The following is a 20,714-nucleotide window of genomic DNA, read 5'->3' on the forward strand; positions in this document are numbered from 1 at the left end:
GTTCTCACTCTCAGCTCCTAGCACCTCTTGCTCCCAGCTCCTTACACACACACACAACAAACTGAAGTGAGCTCCTTTTTTAAAAATAGGTGGCCTGATTAGCCTGCCTTAATTGATTCTAGCAGTTTCTTGATTGGCTGCAGGTGTTTTAATCAGCCTGTCTGTCTTAATTGTCTCCAGAAGCTTCCTGATTGTTCTGGAACCTCCCCTGTTGGGAAACGGAACGTCCTTTGCTTGCTCCTCAGCTATCTGCTTTCTCTTCTTTCCTAAAGCCCCCTGGCCTGGATTTTTCTTACTTTTTGCACCTGCCTTAGTCCCCGTCCCCCCCCGACCGGGCCAGACGCTTTTTTTGTTTTCTTTTGATATTTTGTTTTTTTTTTTCCGTCTACGTGCTGTCGGCCCTCAGCTTGCTGCCAGCACCCGCCCCCCCGCCACGCCTGCTTTCGGGCGCAGCTATTTGCCTCAGCTGAGCCCCCGGAGGGGGGGGGGGGGAGATTGCCGATTCTGCTGTCTGGAGGGGGGAGTGGAAACCCCCAGACCCAGCCGTTTTGCTAGCAGCTCGGACTTTACAACATTCTCAGCATGCCGAAGGCCTTGGAACACAGCCAACACAGCTGGAGAAGAAGGTTTCAGAGGACAGGAGAAATAATCCAGGAGAGCTATAAATCATCGTGAACGGGGCCGTAAGACTGAGTACTTTTCTGAATTATACTCTCGTGGGGGGGGGTTTGACTGTGGTTACTTGTGTTTGTGGTGGCACAGGGGGTGTGGCGCGGAGACCGCCACCCGCGATCCATCGGTGCCCCCAACTCCCCCACCCTTACTACAACTGTTATGGCCCCCCCCGCTGTCCGTCCCTGCTGGCAACCTGCCATCTACCTTCGGATCCAGCTGTTCGCTTTGAACTTTGCCTTTCGGACCGGACATAACAGCCGACCAACCGAGACTCTTTGGACAAACGTGTGTGGGTCTGCACCCCCCCCCCCGGATTGCTTATCCCATGGCTTGCCCCTATTACTGGACCCCGATTTTGTTTCTTCCCCCCCCCCCAGTCCAACCCCCTCAGCATTCCCCCCCCGCCTGCAGCCTAGCGGAAGGAGGGGCTACTCCGCTTCTCCCCTCCCCCCTCCTCCTTCCGGTGTCTCCCTGTCTCTCCCTGCTCACAATGGCGGGGAATGAGAGGGGCGAGACCGCTTCAACAAAATTAGTTGTCCCTCCCCCATCACCACCTCTGCCCGACCCCCAAGGTCCCCCCCCCCACTATTGTCAAGATACTTGCCACCCCCCACACAGCAGGAGGCACCGGGGCGATCGCTGCTGCTGCTGCACCCACCGCCCCCCCAGATTCTAGGAAACGCCCCCCAGCTGGCCGGAAGGGCCAGGGCGGGAAGAAAGGAAAGGGCCCCGCTAAAACCACTAAGCCCTCCATGGCAGGGGCTGCCCCCCCGCTGTGGCCTCGTCATCAACCGTGGCGCCCCTCCCTGCGTTTCCCTCCACCAGCTCTGCGATTGTCCCTCCCCCGGCCCCCAGGACGTATGCCCGGGCGGTGACGAGCTCCCCCTGCCTGCCGCCTCGTCATCTCGCCCCCCCCGCCTCTGCTACCATCACCAGCAGCCGGGGCCCTTTCCCCGCCTTGACCACGAGGCACGGTATCCGCCTCGCCCCACGTGGTGCCCGCCTCGCCCCACGTGGAGACATACGTGCAGGCGTTGGTGAAGGTGGTAGGACCCACGGCTATTGTGGCAGCCTCCAAGATGTATGGGAAAGTCGTTTTTTTCTTAGCTTCGGAGGCTGCCGCCCAGGAGGCGGTGGAGAGGGGCCTGGCGGTGGGGGAGGTGTTTGTCCCCCTAGAGCCGCTAGAAGACCTGAGCGTTTGCCTCGTCCTCACCTCCGTTCCTCCCTTCTTACCCAATGTTGCCCTGTTACCCGCTCTCTCCACTCTGGGGAAACTTGTCTCTGTCATCAGCCCTCTCCAGTTGGGCTGCAAGAACCCCACCCTCCGTCACGTCCTTTCGTTCTGCCGGCAAGTGCAGCTTCTACCGCCGGCAGGGGCGTGTGACGAAGAGGTGCTCGAGGGGTCTTTTCTAGTCCCCTACCAGGGAGCCCGCTATCGGGTCTTTTACTCCACCGGAGAGGCCCGGTACTACCTCTGCCGCTCAGCGGGGCATGTCCGCAGAGCCTGCCCTTTGGCCCGGGGGGGAGGGGCACCCGAAACCCCCAAGACCTGGCAGGACATTGGCCCTGTCGCTGCCGACGCCCCTGGCTGCCCGGCACCTGAAACCAACCCTCCTCCTACTCGATCCATCGCTGCTCCCGTCCAGGCCCAAGAAATACTTTCCCTACAATGCCCAGGTGAGCAAGGGAGTTCCACCCTTGCTAGTACCAATCCAGCAGAGCCTATGGAGGAGTGTGTGGCAAGGATATTACCGGGTATAGGAGAGGGCCCGCCCCAAGGAGAAACCCCCACCCCCCATGCTGCCTCACCGTTACCCCCCCGAACCCGTGAACCATTGCCTCCGCCCCCCGACACGACCCCTGCTAACCAACCCCCAGATGACGCTATGGAGGGCTGGACCCTAGTCCAGGGGAAGCGAGGCAAGCGGAAGGCTCGAGCTCCGCTGAATCCATCTGACGTGGAAGCCCCCCGGAAGACCAGGAAAGGAGGCACTGATATTGAGCCTCCCGCTACAGCCACGAGTGAGATCCATCTGCTGGTGTCGGGAGGGGAAGACGGACTGGCATTGGAGGGCAGAATCCCCCCTCCACGGGAGATCCTCCCCTCCGAGACTCCTGAGGACGCCCCTTCTGCCTGGATACCACCCGAACCCCCCGCGGACCCCGAGGCGACCGTTGAGGCGGGCCCTAGAGGAGAGGCCCCCGGGGTAGCAGGAGCTGGCCTGTCCCCCGTGTACGCAGAGATTGAGGCCCTAGATTTGACCCCGGTCACCCAAGGAGAGGATGATCTACTGCCGGCTGGCCTCGAGCTGGGCAACCTTACCCCAGCCCCCATTTCCCCATGCTCCCTCCCCCTAACTGCCTTCCCGGGCGAGCACCCTGCAGAAGGTGGTCCACCACCTGAGGCCATGGCCGCTAAGACCACCATGGAGCCAGTACCTAGCATTATTGGGAGCCCCCTCCCTTACCCCTTACCCCTTGACTCTGCTCAGGAGGCACTTTCCTTTAGCTGCTTGCCTCCTGAACCCCACAGCCTTACCCCTGCCCCTGCCCCCACCCCTGTCCCTGCCCAAGTCCCCTCCTCCTGCAATGCTAATGCCGCCCCTGGGGTTATTTCCTTCCCGCCTTTCGCAGATTCCCCCCAGGGAGCAGTCTTTGCACTTTCTAGTCACGACCCATTAGGAGTTGCAATTTTTTCCCTGCCATCCCCCTCCACCCCAAGGCGTGAAATGAATTTAATAACCCCAGCCTGTCAGACGCCCCGTCGGTGGTCCGCACCCTATCTACCCGCCTTAGCGGATCACGAGGCTGTATTAAGAGTCCCACCAGGGAACACCCCGGAAATTGTAACCCCACCCCCCCATGAGCTGCGGCATGCACTACGGAAGTTCCTGGAACACACCCGTGGTGCCTGCAATAGGGTACAGCTGGCTCTTCAGCTATGGGGAGACTTTGATCAAATCCTCCAGGCCACAAGAGCCCTTATACAGGAGGGCAGGGGGCAAGGAAGGCGCGGTGCTGCGGCCTACGAGCGAGCCTGCGGCTTCCGACACGATCTACTCATCCACGGGATGGGTCATGGGTTGCTGCGCAACCCGCCGGGGGCCCTGAACACCCCCACCAACAAGAAAACCCCACCGCCCCAGCCCTCCGCATGACGCCTCTTATTATTGCGACCCTGAATACCAGGGGCTTTAGGATGGCTCTCCGCAGGTCCCAGGTGCTCTCTTACCTTCGGGAAGGGGGGTATTCTGTAGTTTTCCTGCAGGAGACCCATACAGACCCAACCGCTGAGGACAGGTGGCGGCTGGAGTGGGGGGACGGGGTATACTTTAGCCACTTCACAACTTGGCAAGCTGGAGTGGCTACCCTGTTCTCCCCCAATCTACGGCCCGAGGTGCTAGGGGTCACTGAGGCCATGCCGGGCCACCTGCTGCACCTTCGAGTCTGTATGGAGGAGCTCGTGGTCAATCTTGTTAGCATCTATGCCCCGCAAATGAGTTCCAGGCGGCCACAATTCTATCAGCGGGTGTCCGACTTTCTCGGCACCCTGGATTCGCACGAGTGCTGGTCCTGGGAGGGGACTTTAACACCACCCTCGAGGAACGGGACCGCTCAGGGGCCGAACTGAGCCCGGCCTCCGCGAATATTCTCCAAGGGATAGTTGAATATCATTCCCTAGTGGACGTCTGGCGTGACCATCACCCAGATGACACTTCCACGTTCACCTTTGTCCGGGTGGAGGCCCATCGGTCACACCACTCTCGGTTGGACCGTATTTACTTATCCCCTTTCCATCTTTCACAGGCCCACTCCTCCGCCATTCGGCCGGCCCCATTCTCTGATCATCATTTAGTCACCATAACGGTGTCCCTCCGTGCAGAGAGACCGGGGCCGGCCTATTGGCACTTTAACACCAGCCTGTTGGAGGACGAGAGCTTTGTGATGTCCTTCCAGGAGTTTTGGCTGGCTTGGCGAGAGCAGTGGCGTGCCTTTCCCTCGGTGCGGCGATGGTGGGATCTCGGGAAGGTGCACGCCAAGCTCTTCTGCCGTGACTACACTCGGGGCACCAGCCGACGGCGAAATGCGGCGATAGAGCAGTTGGAACGGGAGGTCTTAGAGATGGAGAGGCGCCTGGCCGCCGATCCCGAGGACCTGTCCCTCTGCGGAGTGTGCCGGGAGAAGTGGGAGGAGCTCCGGGCCCTCGAGGACCACTGGGCCCGAGGTGCCTTCGTTCGGTCCCGCATCCGCCTCCTTCGGGAGATGGACCGTGGCTCCCGCTTCTTCTATGCCCTGGAGAAAACGAGGGGGGCCAAGAAACACGTCACCTGCCTTCTTGCGGAAGACGGCACCCCCCTCACGGATCCGGAGGAGATGTGTGGGAGGGCCCGTGACTTCTACGCAAGCCTTTTCTCCCCGGATCTGACCGATCCTGGCGCTTGCGGGGTGCTCTGGGAGGAACTCCCCACAGTCAGCGTGGGCGACCGAGACCGACTAGAGCTGCCTCTCACCCTGGCCGAGTTCTCGGAAGCCCTCTGTCGCATGCCCACCAATAAATCTCCGGGCATGGACGGGCTGACCGTGGAGTTTTACCGCGCGTACTGGGACATCCTCGGCCCAGACCTAGTCACCGTCTGGGCTGAGTCCTTGCAGAGCGGGGTCCTCCCTTTGTCATGCAGGCGAGCGGTGCTCGCCTTGCTGCCGAAGAAGGGGGACCTCTGCGATTTACGAAACTGGCGTCCCGTCTCACTCCTTATCACGGATTACAAAATCGTAGAGAAAGCAATCTCGCTGTGGCTAGGGTCCGTGATGGCGGACGTGATCCACACAGACCAGACCTATACTGTCCCGGGTCGCAGCATTTTTGACAACCTCTTTCTAGTCCGAGACCTTTTGGAACTTGGGCGGAGAGATGGTCTGTCGTTCGCCCTCCTGTCTCTTGATCAGGAGAAGGCGTTCGATAGAGTAGACCATGGGTACCTCCTGAGCACTCTGCAGGCGTTTGGATTCGGACCTCAGTTTGTGAGTTTTCTCCGGGTGCTGTATGCTTCCGCAGAGTGTTTGGTTAGGCTCAACTGGACCCTGACTGAACCGGTCAGCTTTGGGCGAGGAGTGCGGCAGGGGTGCCCCCTCTCGGGCCAGTTGTACGCTCTGGCGATCGAGCCTTTCCTCTGTCTCCTCCGCAGGAGGATGACAGTGTTGGTGCTGCGGGAGCCGGAGCTGCAGCTGGTCCTGTCGGCGTACGCCGATGACGTACTCCTCGTGGTCCAGGACCCGGGCGACTTGGCGTGAGTGGAGGCATGCCAGGCCATCTATTCGGCAGCCTCCTCCGCCCGAGTCAACTGGGTCAAGAGCTCTGGTTTGGCGGTGGGGGACTGGCGGCAGGTGAGCTCCCTCCCACCCGCGCTTCAGACCATCCGGTGGAGTGCAGGTCCACTGCTCTATCTCAGCGTTTACCTTTCCGCCACGCACCCTTCCCCACCGGAGAACTGGCAAAATTTAGAGGGCGGGGTGATAGAGCAGATCAGGAAATGGACGAGGCTACTCCAATGTCTCTCCCTCCGAGGGAGAGCACTGGTGCTTAACCAACTAGTCCTGTCCACACTCTGGTAGCGGCTCAACACCCTGGCCCCAGCCCCGGGTTTCCTGACCCACCTCCGGAGATTGATTCTAGAGTTCTTTTGGTCAGGAATGCACTGGGGCCCTGTTGGAGTTCTTCATTTACCCCTGAAGGAAGGAGGGCAGGGCCTGAAGTGTCTGTACACTCAGGTCCGCGTTTTCCGCCTCCAGGCCCTGCAGAGGCTCTTTTATAGTGCAGGTAGTTCGACGTGGAGCATATTGGCGCACGCCTTCCTGCGCCACTTCCAAGGGCTCCGATACGACCAGCAGCTCTTTTATCTTTGTCCAAGAGGTTTTCCGCGAGACCTCTCCGGGCTGCCGGTCTTCTACCAGGACCTCCTCCGGACCTGGAAACTGTTTCTAACGACCAGGTCTATGGCGGCCACCGTGGGAGCAGATCTCCTCACGGAGCCCCGGCTACACAATGCCCAACTCCGTGTGCAGGTGGCGGAGTCCCGCTCTGTGCTCCAGAGGTTGGTCCTGGCGGAAGTCACTAGGGTCGGAGACCTCCTGGACTACGACCGGAGAGACTGGCTGGATCCCCTGATGCTCGCTCGGTGCATGGGGCTCTCCAGCCCTCGTATCCCCCGGCGCATACTTCAGGAGGTGAAGGCCGCCTTGACCCCTGCTGCTCGGGCTTATGTCACCCGAGCCTTGCCCGAGGGCGCACTCCGCCCATCCTCTACCCCAGGCCCGCCGGACCTTTCCATTGGGCCCCTACCCTGCTGATCCCAACAAACCCCTCACCCTTTCACTGCAAGCCGGCTGCATGAACTGCAGCTGGTCAGTTTTCAAATTGCACCATGAAAATATTTATACACACTCACGCTTCACATCCTTCACGCCCACACCCTGGTGTCCTGTCCCGATACAAAGTGGCGGGACCTCCTGCCACCTTTGGAGGGTGAGCAACCTCGGTGGGCCAGCCTGTATTCCACCTTAGTCCCGAGGCCCGTTGGGGACATCAGTTGGTGGCTTCTTCACGGAGCTGTGAGCACGGGCATGTTTTTGATACGGTTTACCCCCATCCCGGATACTTGCCCTTTTTGTAATGTGAGGGAAACCCTGGCACACGTATATCTAGAGTGTGCCAGATTGCAGCCCCTTTTCCAGCTCCTCACAAATATTTTATTGCGCTTCTGGCTTCATTTCTCCCCTCACCTTTTTATCTATACACTCCCCATCCGTGGCCCCACAAAATCGCGAGATCTCCTGGTTAACCTCCTCCTAGAGTAGGCTAAAACAGCCATTTATAAAACCAGAGAGGGGAGGTTGGCCCATGAAGCGTCCTGCGATTGTAGGGCCTTTTTCCAATCCTCAGTACATTCACATATCCGGGCGGAGTTCCTCTGGGCGGCGTCCACCGACTCCCTTGACGCCTTCAAGGAGCGATGGGCGCTGTCCAGGGTTCTCTGCTCGGTGACCCCTTCCAGTTCCCTCCGTCTGACCCTTTGATTGAGGGAAAGAGCGAGAGATGCCAGCCCCAGCCGTTGCCGCTGTGGATACCATCATTCCTGTCATCTAGGAGGGGTCCTATACTACATGGGTGTCTACCCTCCCTACCCCCAAACCGCCCACCCCGCAGCCGTGCCCATCTTGCCGGGCACTCTCAGGAGAGGGATAATCGGTGACACTGGGCGCGGCACTAGGTAACTTGAGGGGGTGGAAGACCACAAGTGTCGAGGAAGCCCCCCTGCTCTGGGCCCAGGCTAGCCTGAACACTTCTCCCTCCTGAAAGCTGCTGTGTTATACCTTCTGTTTGCGTTGTTTTGCTGCATAGTTTTGTTTTCTTTGGTAGCTCTTTGTAAGTGTTACACAATAAAATTCTTTTCTGTTTTTTTTTAAAAAAAACAAACCTTCCCTGTTCCCTTACCCAGAGAAAAGGGACCTGGTTAATTGGGGACCAATAGCTCCCCCTTTGTTCACTCTCCTGTAATGGGGATATCAGTTGGCAGCTCCTTCACAGAGCCGTGAGCACGGGCGTGTTCTTGGCGCAGTTCACCTCTATCCCAGACACTTGCCCCTTTTGCGGTGTGAGAGAAACCCTGGCACACATATATCTGGAGTGTTCCAGGATGCAGCCCCTATTCCGGCTCCTCACCAATATTTTAGTACGTTTTTGGTTGCACTTTTCCCCTCAGCTTCTTATTTATGCACTCCCTATCTGTGGCCCCACAAAGTCACGGGATCTCCTGGTCAACCTCCTCCTGGCCCTGGCTAAAACGGCCATTTATAAAGCCAGAGAGAGTGGGTTGGGCGATGGAGTTACCTGTGACTGTGAGGCCGTTTTCCAATCCTCGGTCCGTTCACGTATCCGGGTGGAGTTCCTCTGGGCGGCGTCCTCCGACTCCCTTGATGCTTTTGAGGAGCAGTGGGCGCTGTCCGAGGTTCTCTGCTCGGTGTCCCCGTCTGGGTCCCTTTGTCTGACCCTTTGATTGGGGGAGAGAGTAAGGGACCCCAGCCCCAGCCATTGCTGCTGCGGACACCACCACCCTAGAGAGGTTCTTTCACACGTGAGTGCATGTGATCCCCCCCCCGGATTGTCCACCCCACAACCTGCCCCTCTTGTTGGGTGCTTTCAGAGGAGGGAATTGTTGGTGACACTCGGGCGTGGTGCCAGGTAACTCGAGGTGGTGGAAGACCACGAGAGTCAATGAAGCCCCCTGCTCTGGGCCTGGGCAAGCTTGAACACTTCCCTCCCCTGAAGCTAATGAGAAAACAATTGTGATTGGTTGCTGTGTTACACATTGCATATGCTGCTGTTTTTACTTTGTAAGTATGTTACGCAAATAAAAACATCTTTTGCTTAAAAAAAAAATCACTCTCCTGTAACGGGGAGATCAGTTGGTGGCTCCTTCATGGAGCCGTGAGCATGGGCCTGTTCTTGGCACGGTTCACCTCTATCCCAGAACCTGCCCCTTTTGCAGCATGAGGGAAACCCTGGCACACATATATCTGGAGTGTTCCAGGCTGCAGCCCCTATTCCGGCTCCTCACCAATATTTTATTACGTTTTTGGTAGCACTTTTCCCCTCAGCTTCTTTGTTATGCACTCCCTATCTGTGGCCCCACAAAGTCACAGGATCTCCTGGTCAACCTCCTCCTGGCCCTAGCTAAAATGGCCATCTATAAAACCAGAGTGAGGAGGTTGGCCGATGGAGTCTCTTGTGACTGTGGGGCCTATTTCCGATCCTTGGTCCTTTCACTTATCCAGGCAGAGTTCCTCTGGGCGGCGTCCACCAACTTCCTTGACGCCTTTGAGGAGCAGTGGGCGCTGTCCAGGGTTCTCTGCTCGGTGTCCCTGTCCGGTTCCCTTCGTTTGACCCTTTGACCACACTCCTGTCCCTGTTATTTCATTAGTTGTTCCCCAGATTTATTTGGTGTCCAGGGCCTGTGGATCCCCCTCTTAGGCTGCGGGGGGATCCTTTAGCACTGGACGGGCTTCGCTCGCCCACTTCCTGGATCGTAATAGGATCACTCTCCTGTAGCCCTCTGGCCTGGAGGGAGAAGGAAGAGAGAGGGCTGCTGCTCCTGCTGCTGATACTGCTGCTGTTAGGCCCTGGGCTCTCCCTGTTGCTGCTCCAGCTACTCCCCTGGCTAGGCCAGACACCACCACCCCCCGTTCTCTGCTACCTGGAGCTGCTGCTGCGGAGTCTACTGCCTGGAGCTGCTGAAGCCCCGAGGAGGAGAAGAGGACCTGTGGGGGAGCACCTAGAGACTGTGCAGACCACTGTGGAGGGGGCCTTTGGAACTGAGTAACTTTCAAACTGTGCTCTTGTGGTGGGGGTCTTGATTGTGTTTGTAGGGACACAGGGGGTGTGGTGTAGAGCTGCCCCCCGATCCATCTGTGTCCTCCCCAACCCCCTCCACCACCCCCACTGCCTGTACACCATCTGCCTCAGCTCCTGCCTCTGGACTCAGCTGCTTGCTTAGCTTGCCATGCCCTGATTTGGGCCAGAAGCAGCAGCCAGCCTAAACAGGCTGTGTGCAGGCGCACGTGGGCACACGTGCTCCCCCCGCCCCCCCGGACTGCCCACCTCACAGCTTTGCCCCTTGCTACCTGCCCCATTTGCCCCTTGCAGCCTTTTGCCCCACCCTTTTGCCTCAGCCCCCCTTACTAGCTTCGGTTTGTTTGCCTGCCCCGCCCGTTTCGCTCTGCAGCCTTTATTTGTTTGCCCTGCCCCAGGCTCTGAAGCTAGCCCCTTGGCTTACCTGTCCTACCTCCAGCCCGCTTAGCCCCTTTGCTCCGTGCGCCCATGCCCCCTCCCATGCCCTTGTGCCACTCCCCATTTTAGTTTAAACCCTCTTCACTGCACCCCCAATGCTGTTGTATCCCCCCTCCCCTAGTGCAGCTAGAGGAGCCGGAATTCCACCCAGTGTTGGTTACTGACCCCTAACCCCTGATTGCCCCCCATCCAGCCCACCGCTTTTGGGGCCCTCCTTCCCTGCCTGCAGCCTAGCAGGGAGGAGTGGTCGACCTGCTTCCCTGTTCCCCTCTTCCTTCTGGTGTCTCCCCTTCCCTCCCTGGTCATGATGGTGGGGGACGAGATGGGTGGGACCCCTCCAGAAAACCCCACTGCCCCTTCCCTACCTGCTACCCCGTTGGCCCCCCCAAGCCTCCACCTCCGCTGCCACAGCCGAACCACCTGCCATTGCCCCCGCTGGGGCACCGGCGGCGGTGGACACCAAGATGACCTCCGCTGCTGCCACGTCCCTCGCCCCCTCTGACCCTGGGGAACCCCCCCAGCCGGGGGGAAAGGCCAGGGAAAAAAGAAGGGTAAGGGCCCCGCAAAATAGACCAGGCCCTCCATGGTAGGGGCTGCCCCCCTGCCGCAGCACCACCACTGGCCGCGGCATCCTTCCCCACTGTTCCCTCCACCAGCTCTGCGGGTGTCCCTCCCCCAGCCCCCAGGGCGTACACTCAAGTGGTGGCAGCCCCCCCCCCCCCGCCTGCCGCTACATCATCTCTCCTGCCCACCGCCTCTGCTACCATTTATAGCAGTTGGGGCCCCTTCCCGACCTTGACCAGGAAGTACGGTGTCCGTTGCCTCCTGGTGCCAGCCTCGCCCCACGTGGAGACCTCCATGCGGGCGTTGGCGAGGGTGGTGGGACCCACGGCCATTGTGGTGGCCTCCAGAATGTACGGAAAGGTTGTCTTCTTTTCAGCATCGGAGGCCACCACCCAGGAGGCGGTGGAGAAGGGCCTGGCGGTGGGGGGCGTGTTCGTCCCCCTAGAGCCACTAGAGGACCTGGGCGTCCTCCTGGTCCTGACATCTGTCCCTCCCTTTCTTCCCAATGCTGCCCTGTTACCTGCCCTTTCTACCCTGGGGAAACCCATCTCCATTGTGAGCCTTCTCCCATTGGGCTGCAAAGAACCCACCCTCTGTCACGTCCTCTCGTTCTGCTGGCAAGTGCAGCTTCAACTGCTGCCGGCGGCGCATGGCGGAGAGGCGTTTGAGGGGTCATTCTTGGTCCCCTACCAGGGGGCCCATTACCGGGGGCATTATTCCATGGGGGAGGCCTGGTGCTACCTCTGCTGGGCAATGGGGCACGTCCAGAGGGACTGCCCCTTGGCCCGGCAAGGAGGTGCATCCAGGACCCCCGAGCCCTGGCAGGGCGCTAGCCCCCCGAGTCCCGGCCCGATCATTGCCAGCGCCCCTGGCTGCCCGGAGCCGCCCCTCCTCCTACTCAGTCCACCAGTGCTCCCACTCGGGCCCAAGGGGTGCTCCCCCCAGCGCGCCCAGACGAGCGGGAGAGCCCCGCCTCTGCTGCCTGCAATCCAGCAGGGCTCCTAGAGGAGGGTGTGGCAGGGATACCGCCAAGCATGGGAGTGGGCCCGCCCAAGGGGAAATCTTCCCTCCCTCATGCCGCCCCACCGCTGCCTCCCACAGTCCCTGAGCCATTGCCCCTGCCCGCCGACCTGACCCCTGTTAGCCAGCCCCTGGATGATGCCATGGAGGGCTGGGCCCTAGTCCAGGGGAAGCGGGGCAAGCAGAAGGCTCGAGTTCCGCTCCTTTCCGCCAATGCAGAAACCCCCCGGAAGACCAGAAAGGGGGGCACCAATGCCGAGCCTTCTGCCTTGCCCGCGGGTGCTTTCCATCCACCAGTACTGGTTGGGGAAGACGTGGCAGCACAGGAGGGCAGTACCCCCCTCCTTTGGAGTCCCTTCCCTCCAAGGCCCCCGATGGAGCCCCTCCTGCCCTGTTATCATCTGGAGCCCCTGTGAGCCCCGAGACAAGCGTCACTTTGGGCACTGGCGGGGAGAACTTCAGGGTGGTGGAAGGAGAGTTCCCTTCCATCTACAAGGAGATCGAGGCCCTGGGTCTGACCCCGGTCACCCAGGGGAGGACAACCCTCTGCCAGCGCGCCTTGATCTGAGTGACCTCACTCTGGCCCCCCCTTCTCCATGCTTCCTCCCCCTAAACGCTGTTTCCGCTTCCACCTCCGAGGATTCCCTGGGCTCCTCCATCTGCCCGGCTGTGGGTGGCACCCTGCTGACGGCTGCTGAGCCCACCGAGTCGACCACCGGTGCCATGCGGCTGGGACCCGAGCCCCATGGGATGTCCCTCGTGGGCGCGGGGCAACCGACCTTCTTCCTGGGCGGGGACCCCTCTGAAGGCTGTCCACCTTTCGATGCCGTGGCTACTACACCAGCCATGGAGCCAGAGCCTGATATCACAGAGAGCCCCCTTCCTACCCCCCAGATTCCTGAGCTTGACCAAGAAGGGCCATTTCCCAGCAGCCTGGCTACTGGGGCCCAGGATCCTGCCTTTGTCCCTCTCCCTGATTCTGCTCCCGATCCCTGCCCTGCTCCTACTCTAGATCCCTGCCCTTCCCCTGATGCCAATGCCGTCCCTGTCCCCTCCACCTCCCGTGATACCATTGCCGCCCCTGGGGCTGTCATCTCCTCACTCCCAGAGGATAGCCCCCAGGGAGCGGCCTCTCTATTTCCCTGTCCCTACTCACTAGGGGCTGCTATCTTCCCTCGCCACCCCCACTGAGCTGGAGTTTGAGGGGGGCTGCGTGGCGCCAGCCCATCGGGTGCCATGTTGGGGGGTCCGCCCCTTGCCTGCCTGTCTTGGTGGGCCATGGGGCTGTGTCAGTGATCCCTCCAGAGGAAAGCCGGGGGCTAGTGACCCCGGCCCCCCATACGCTGAGAGAGGAGCTGCCGGAGTTCCTTGGGGACGTCAGTGGCTCCCGTAACAAGGTGCAGCTCGCTCTCCAGCGATGGGGGGACTTCCATCAAATCCTCCAGGCCACGAGGGCCCTCATGGGGGAGGGTAAAAGGACCGGGAAGCAGGCCGCTGCGGCCTACCAGCGGGTCCGCCTCTTCCGTGACTCCTTACTCACCTATGGGGTAGGTCACAGACTGTTGCGCGGCCCGTTGGGAGCCGCGAGTGTCCCTGCCGGCGGGGATCCCCCCCAGCCCTCCTCATGGCACCTCTCCCCATCGCAACGTTGAACACCCGAGGCTGTAAGATGGGTCTCCGCAGGTGCCAGATTCTCTCTTTCCTTCGGGAGGGGAGGTACTCTGTGGTTTTCCTGCAGGAGACCCATAAGGATCCAGCTGCCGAAGACAGCTGGCGGCTGGAATGGGGGGACAGGTCTCCTTTAGCCATCTCACAGTTCATACGGCTGGAGTGGCGACCCTGTTCTCCCCTGACCTATGGCCCGAGGTGCTAGGGGTCACCAAGGCTGTGCCGAGCCGTCTGCTGCACCTCCGGGTCCGTATGGAGGGGTTTGTGGTCAACCTCGTTAACGTCTATGCCCCAACATCGGGCCCGGAGTGGCTGCAGCAGGCGTCCGCCTTCCTCGGCACCTTGGATCCTCATAAGTGCCTGGTCCTGGACGGGGACTTTAATACTACCCTTGAGGAGCGGGACCGCTCGGTGACCGAGCAGTGCCCGGCTGCCGCGGACGTCCTCCAGGAGATAGTCGAACACCACTCCCTGGTGGACGTCTGGCGCGACCACCACCCGGATGACATTTTCACGTTCACCTTTGTCCGGGTGGAGGCCCATCAATCGCGCCACTCCCAGTTGGACCACATTTATTTATCACGCATCCACCTTTCACTAGCCCACTCCTCCAGTATCCGGCTGGCCCCATTCTCTGACCATCATTTAGCCACCATGACAGCCTCCCTCTGCGCGGAGAGGCCGGCGCCGGCCTATTGGCATTTCAACAACAGCTTGTTGGAGGATGTGGGCTTCGTGGCATCCTTCTGGGAGTTCTGGCTGGCCTGGCGAGGGCAGCAGCGTGCCTTTGCCTCGGCGCGGCGGTGGTGGGACCTGGGAAAGGTGCGCACCCGGCTCTTCCGCCGTGACTACACCCGGGGCGCCAGCCGACAGAGGGATGCGGCGATAGAGCAGGTGTCCAGGTCCTGTGGATCCCCCTCTTAGGCTGGGGGAGATCCTTTAGCAGTGGAAGGAAAGCCTGCCCACTTCCTGGATCCCAGTAGGATCACTCTCCTGTAGCCATCTGGCCTGACCCTGTCATGTGGCTTAAAAAGATGTACAAAACATAACGGCAAGAGAGTGGAGACTCTCTAAAAGTCAGCACAAGTGAAAAGTTTAGGTCCCAACATTTATTTTATTCAGTAACTGCAAAAATGAGTAATTGACAATGTAAATTTCTGTGCCTGTTTCATTACTGTGCCTTTAAAAGTTGTTTGCCAATCACTGTGGAAGTGACATGGCACCTAGTGTATGTTACGGAAGAGCAATTCTAAATGTTTTGGAGCAGCCGCTGGCTTTCTGGGACATTCCAGATAAGAGCTGGAACATGTGGTGAAGGCAAGTTGACTGAAGGAGAAATAACTGTTAACGTCTGAGAGAACCTGTTGATGAGAGAGAACTGTGACAGGACTGGCTTGGCAGTGTGCTGACTAACAGCCAGGCCATGGGCAACACTAAGGGAAGGGATTGCTAATTTCTTGGACCTCAACACTGGGACTATCCAGAGACAGACTGGTAGAGCAGTGATCCTTACCAGGATTCCTGGATGATAAAGCTGCCAGTGAATAACCCAGAACTAAGGGCATTCAGGACACTGCTGTGAACTGGGAAACTTTACATCTTACATGAAGATCTAGTTTTATAAAGACAGCTTTCCTAGGGACTCAGATAATGTATTAGTATGATCTGAATTACCAAACTGGGGCAAAGAGATGATAGGCCTTCCTATGCAGATTATCAGTGATTTGTTATTACATGTGCTGTATACATATTTAGTTATTTTGTTTGAGAAGAAATCTCAATTGCTTATAGGCTAAACATTCCCATATATATAGTTGATTTGCTTGTGAATGTAGCTCAATTAAAGTTCAGGGATAGTCACTGACACCTGGTGGTCCGCAGAAGTGCCTGCGGTGGCCCACCATAAGTACTGATGCGTCCAGCGACTCCTCAATTATTTTATAGTAGGGTTGACAATTTTCCCCATGAAAATTGTGCTAAGGGTGGCTTTATCAACAATCATCACAACGAAGGGCCTGTTGAATTTAATGGTAGTTGAAGGATGAAGAAATTTGTTAACTGCTATCGCGGTGGCTGCTGCTGCCTCGGTGCCATTCTCATGAACATTCAACACGGCCTTGTGAACAGCCTGCAAGGAGGCAAATGTTACAGCGTGAGTACAGGACAGTGATCAGCAGCTGATATTGAACTTGTTGTGTTAGGAAATGGGAAGAATACAAACAGGACTGATACAGCCCAATGAAACCAGCTCCACTGAGTGGCAAATCTTCCCTGGACTTCAAGAGGAGTTTCCCCTGTGTCTGGACTCCAGCATCAAACCCAACAATATTAAGAGGCTGTTGCAGTTATTTCTCAATTGCAGTTCCACCGAGGAAAAAAAGATAGGCCTGCATGGATCAAGTCAGCTGCCGTTCTCCGCAAAAGAGAGGGATTTTTTTCTATCAATGATTACTATCACCAATTCCTCCTTAGCATCACAAACAGTCATTACGTTGAGACAGTACAAAGCTGTGTTCCAGCAGAAATGTCAAGGCGAACAATGACAAGAATCCATGGCACCGAGGCCCACAATTCTTCTCTTCAGTACAGCATCATACTGTGCATTGTTACTGCAGGACCTTAGTTACTCCAAACCCTAACTGGGTTCTTTACAGAGGTGCTGTGGAACCCACTCAGAACGTTCTTCTTATTGTCCCGAATGTGACTTAGATAATATTATCCCAATGCTAAGCTAGGGTCAGATTCTGATGACCTTACTCCTTTTGAGTTGTAGCCTATTACCCACAGTTAAATCCTGGCTCCATTGAAGTCAAGGGCAACACTCTCATTGACTTCAGTGGGGCCAGGATTTCACCCGTCTCATTGGAATCTGAGGCAATACTTGAGAAAAAATGGTGCATAAGTGTATCACAACCTAGCTCTGGATTTGGAAGTGGTTGTCATTGCTGCTATTGAGACATTCTAGTCTGGGGGGCAAGGAATAGTTAAAGCCATTTTTTTGTACTTGTGCCCATTCTTAATGTACCTGCTGCTCCCTAGGACACGTTCCTTTTATAACAACCTTCAGAAACTACAGATGAAGGCTTGTGCTCTCTGTAACGAGCCTGTTTGTGCCCTAGTCTAGAGAAAACTGATTGAGTGCCAGCAGCCACTGAGGTCAGTGGGAGTTTTGCCAGTGGCTTCAGTGGGAACAGAATCGAGACCGTAAATAGTCTCGGATGTAAACTTTATAATCATGGGCACAGACAAATCCTGCTAACAAAACCATTTGTTCACTAACTTACTTTTGAAACATACAGGTCGGACGTCCCAGCAATTCCAGACAGATCAGCAAGGCTAGAGAACACATCAGTAATACCCATTTTCTTAAACAGGAGTTTCACATCGTAGGACCCCGAAATAGAAAACTTTGGAATGTACAGATTAATACTCCTGTCAACAAAGAACACAACATGATGGTGAAACATTGCACTCAGATAACACTATGGAGTACCTGCAATTTAATGACACCACATGGTGCTTTTCTGACTCCTGAGGTGTCTGCTGGTGGCATTTGTATTGTCTGTGTGATTTGTGTGTCTGAGTGAGGACTGAGCACCTAGAGGGTCTAGGTGAGCCTTTTCTACATGCCTGGATGCTCCTGAACAGATGTGGTTGGACCATTGAACAAATGAATTTCTCCTGAGTCCATAACTTCATTTCAGAGCCCTGGTATGTACCTTTCAACAGACTTCTGTGGGATCAGGCGCAGTTGGAGGGACAAGGAGATGGTGGAGTGGAGACAGAGATTAGGGTAAGGAGGTTGGAGTCAATGGCACATGGCAGTTAATAAATCTCATTAGCAACATGAAAGAAGTAGGAACTTTCAAACACTCAACTGGCAACAAGATCAGTACTTGCTGCAGTCCTCGGACCTGCCAGACCTATTCAGATCAGTGGCCTGGCTAGAGTCCTAAGGGACCAACAGTTGGGATGCTGCATCCTGGGCTGTCAGAAGAGTTGGAATTGTACCTTCTGCAATGCTCTCCTCTAAGGCAGCTGGGGGATCATTTGAGAACTCTACTTACTCAACATGGAGAATACTGAACTGTGATACCTGCGTTAATATTTTGCCTTGCTCTGGAATTCTCTCTTAAATTACTATCAACCATCTAGCCGCATAACGGTGGGCAAAGGGTTACCTTTTTTGAAGTAATTTCTCCCATTTACACACAGTTTCTTTCAAGAGAGCAGCCTCCACCTGCTTCATCTTTCCTGCGTCAGGCAGAATAAATAATGCTTTGGCATTTCCATTGTACGGTATCTGCACCAACCAGCATGACAGCTGGTCATCATAGTGGCTTTCATAGTCGGTATCCTGGCGCATCATACTGACTTTAACGGAGGTTTTCTCATCCACCAAAAAATCCTCCTCGCGGGTGTGGAAAGGATTGAAAGGATTTTCCCAGGAGGCTTATCATCAAAAACAAAGAGAATGCAATTTAATAGTGGAGGGAGAGAGCAATTTGTTGGCAGAAATCAGACTAATTCAAAGGGAAGAAGCTCATAGGTGGGGGTAACTCCACGTTTATTTTGATGAAGCGATGTCTGTTTTGCAGGCGAGCGGCAGAAGCATCATTGATGTGCTGGAGTTTGGGGTAAATGGGTTATTAGTCAAGATGAAGAACCACTAAGTGAAATGAACAAATGTTGTTGGTTTTCTTTAAAGCGTTATTGCGGAGAGAAGAATAGGTCCCTTAAATATTTATTCTGATGTAATGCTGGGGGCCCCCAAACTATTCCAAATCAAACTGTTGCTACCTAGAGATGTCAAACCAAATATTGTCTTCATTCTTCTTACCCCTAAGAGCCAACAGGGCACAGAACCACACTGGGTGAAGGCACAATCCCACTTGCAGCTCCAGGGACCAAGAGCCAAGAGTGTATGCTGCACCATTCCTGAGAATGGAAAATGGGCTCCCCTCTCCACAACCAGCAATGCCCCTCCCATTGCTGACTGGTGATAAGCAGAGCAAAGCTATAGCCTGCTCCACTCAGCTGGCTTGTGTTCCACTAGTGATGCAAAGAGGCAGCAGCCCTGGGGCTTCCCATACTGCTAGGAGTGTGGGAAATGCACATATTGTTTTATACATGCAGTAGAAACTGACCTGAGAATAACAAATAAAATAATGACAGGTGACTGTAAATATTCCAGCCCCTTGCAGAACAATGTTTACACCAAGGTTTAGCAGTGGACTGGAAATCAGAATCAAGTCACTTCTTGTTTTAATTCTTTATTAGGAAGAATTTACCTAGCAGGTGCCTCAGCAGCTCTATAAATAAAACAGCTATTAAAATGATTTCTTGTAGGTGTTTTATATTCAGTAGGTACCTAAAACACAATAAATGAACGTGACCACTCGGATAGAGTTTAAGGCCAGAAAGGAGCATTTGATCATCTAGCCTGACCTCCTGCACAACACAGGCTTTGGAATATCATCTGGTCATCCCTGCATTGCATCCGTTCTTGATTAGAAGACATAAGAAGCGGAGAATCCACCACTTCCCTTGGTAATTTGTGCCACTGGTTAATCACTCTCTGTTAAAAATTATTTCTAGTTTGAATTTGTCTTGCTTTGATTTCTGCCCGTTGGTTTTTGTTATTTCTTTTCTACCCTTCCAGAGTCCCTTCCAACTAAGGATCTTAAAGGAATTTTAAACTATTGGATCCCTCTTTTATGGTACATCAAATACATGTTTTTTGTCCTTCCCTTCAAGGCCCTGCACAATTTAGACCAGTTCTAGCTCTGTGCTCTACTATATTATGACAGTTTCTCTTAATTTATAGTAAAAGCAGCAACAATGTTTTCTTTGCTTTAGATCAAAATCAGCCATTCAAAGATTATAATGTAAATACATACCCATCTGTGCTCCATGCCTTACCTTTGAAATAAATGTAGTTAACAAGAACCATTACAGTGTTTGGATCAAGAGAGCTGACTAGTTCCGGAATTTTCCCACGGGTTTTCTTCTCTACATAACCATTGATCTTTTTCTCAGCCTCTTTTAAATTATGGAAATTAGTAGGAAAATATTCTGTTTCATAAAAGGTTTTGACGTCTTGTAAAAACTTCTCTAGTGCTTTAAACTCAGCCGCTATAAAAAGGGCATTTCCCATACTTGTCTGGATCTTATTGTTAGGACAATTCATCATGTGGATGTGATGATGGAAACTTTCATGTATCTCCTCCTCCTGAATCTCTGTCAGGCTAAAGCCCATTCCTTCAAAAATCTGAGTCCGAGTGGTCGATTTAGCACCCATTGCCAGCATTGCAAAGGCAGTAGCAATGCTCACAGGAGAGAAGAACACATTCTTGTCTGCTTCCACTAATATAGCCTGCTTATAGAATCTGAATGTAAAGTCCGCATAGCTAGCACCTTGTTTGACACAGGCCTGGTTCAGGAGTGCATGCTCTTCCGTGTGATTTGTAACTTTATGGTCATCCTCACAGGTGGGGTGATGAGGAAAGTGATGGCAATGGGCAAGAGCATAAAGAGCAGCAAGTAACAAACACACAGAAAGGGCAGAATTCATTTTCCTTTCAAATTATTCTGTCACAAAATAGAATCAAACAATTAGAGGGACAAAATTAATAGTGACTTTGGTAGCAATTAATGGCTCGTTGTTTGCATTAGTTGTCATAACAATTATTAATAAAATGTATATAAAAATAATGCAAAACAAAGGAACATGGCATATCTAACGTGACTATACATGATTATAAATCCCACTAAGGAATAATTCGGTTTAGTTTACTAATATGTCAGTTATAATAAAGATTGGAATATGCCTCGGCTGTTTAGGATATGTGATGTGTTCTTCTCCAGCAAAATTCTGGCACTAGTGAGTGTAGTGGTCAGTAGTAACAGTGATGTAATTTTTTCCACCATAACTATGTTTCAC

General features: G+C 55.0%; 1 protein-coding gene across 1 annotated transcript; it reads right to left on the bottom strand.

The window, feature by feature from the left end:
- Positions 1 to 15,704: 15,704 nt before the first annotated feature.
- LOC140913337 (alpha-1-antitrypsin) lies at positions 15,705 to 20,345 on the bottom strand. Its single transcript, XM_073349536.1, has 4 exons — positions 19,694 to 20,345; positions 17,953 to 18,223; positions 17,056 to 17,203; positions 15,705 to 15,899 (listed from the first exon to the last, which is right to left on the bottom strand). The coding sequence occupies exons 1-4, from the start codon at positions 20,343 to 20,345 to the stop codon at positions 15,705 to 15,707; spliced, it is 1,266 nt and encodes a 421-aa protein (XP_073205637.1).
- Positions 20,346 to 20,714: the final 369 nt, after the last annotated feature.

Source organism: Lepidochelys kempii, chromosome 6 (genome assembly GCF_965140285.1).
Source record: "Lepidochelys kempii isolate rLepKem1 chromosome 6, rLepKem1.hap1, whole genome shotgun sequence".
NCBI lineage: Eukaryota > Metazoa > Chordata > Testudines > Cheloniidae > Lepidochelys > Lepidochelys kempii.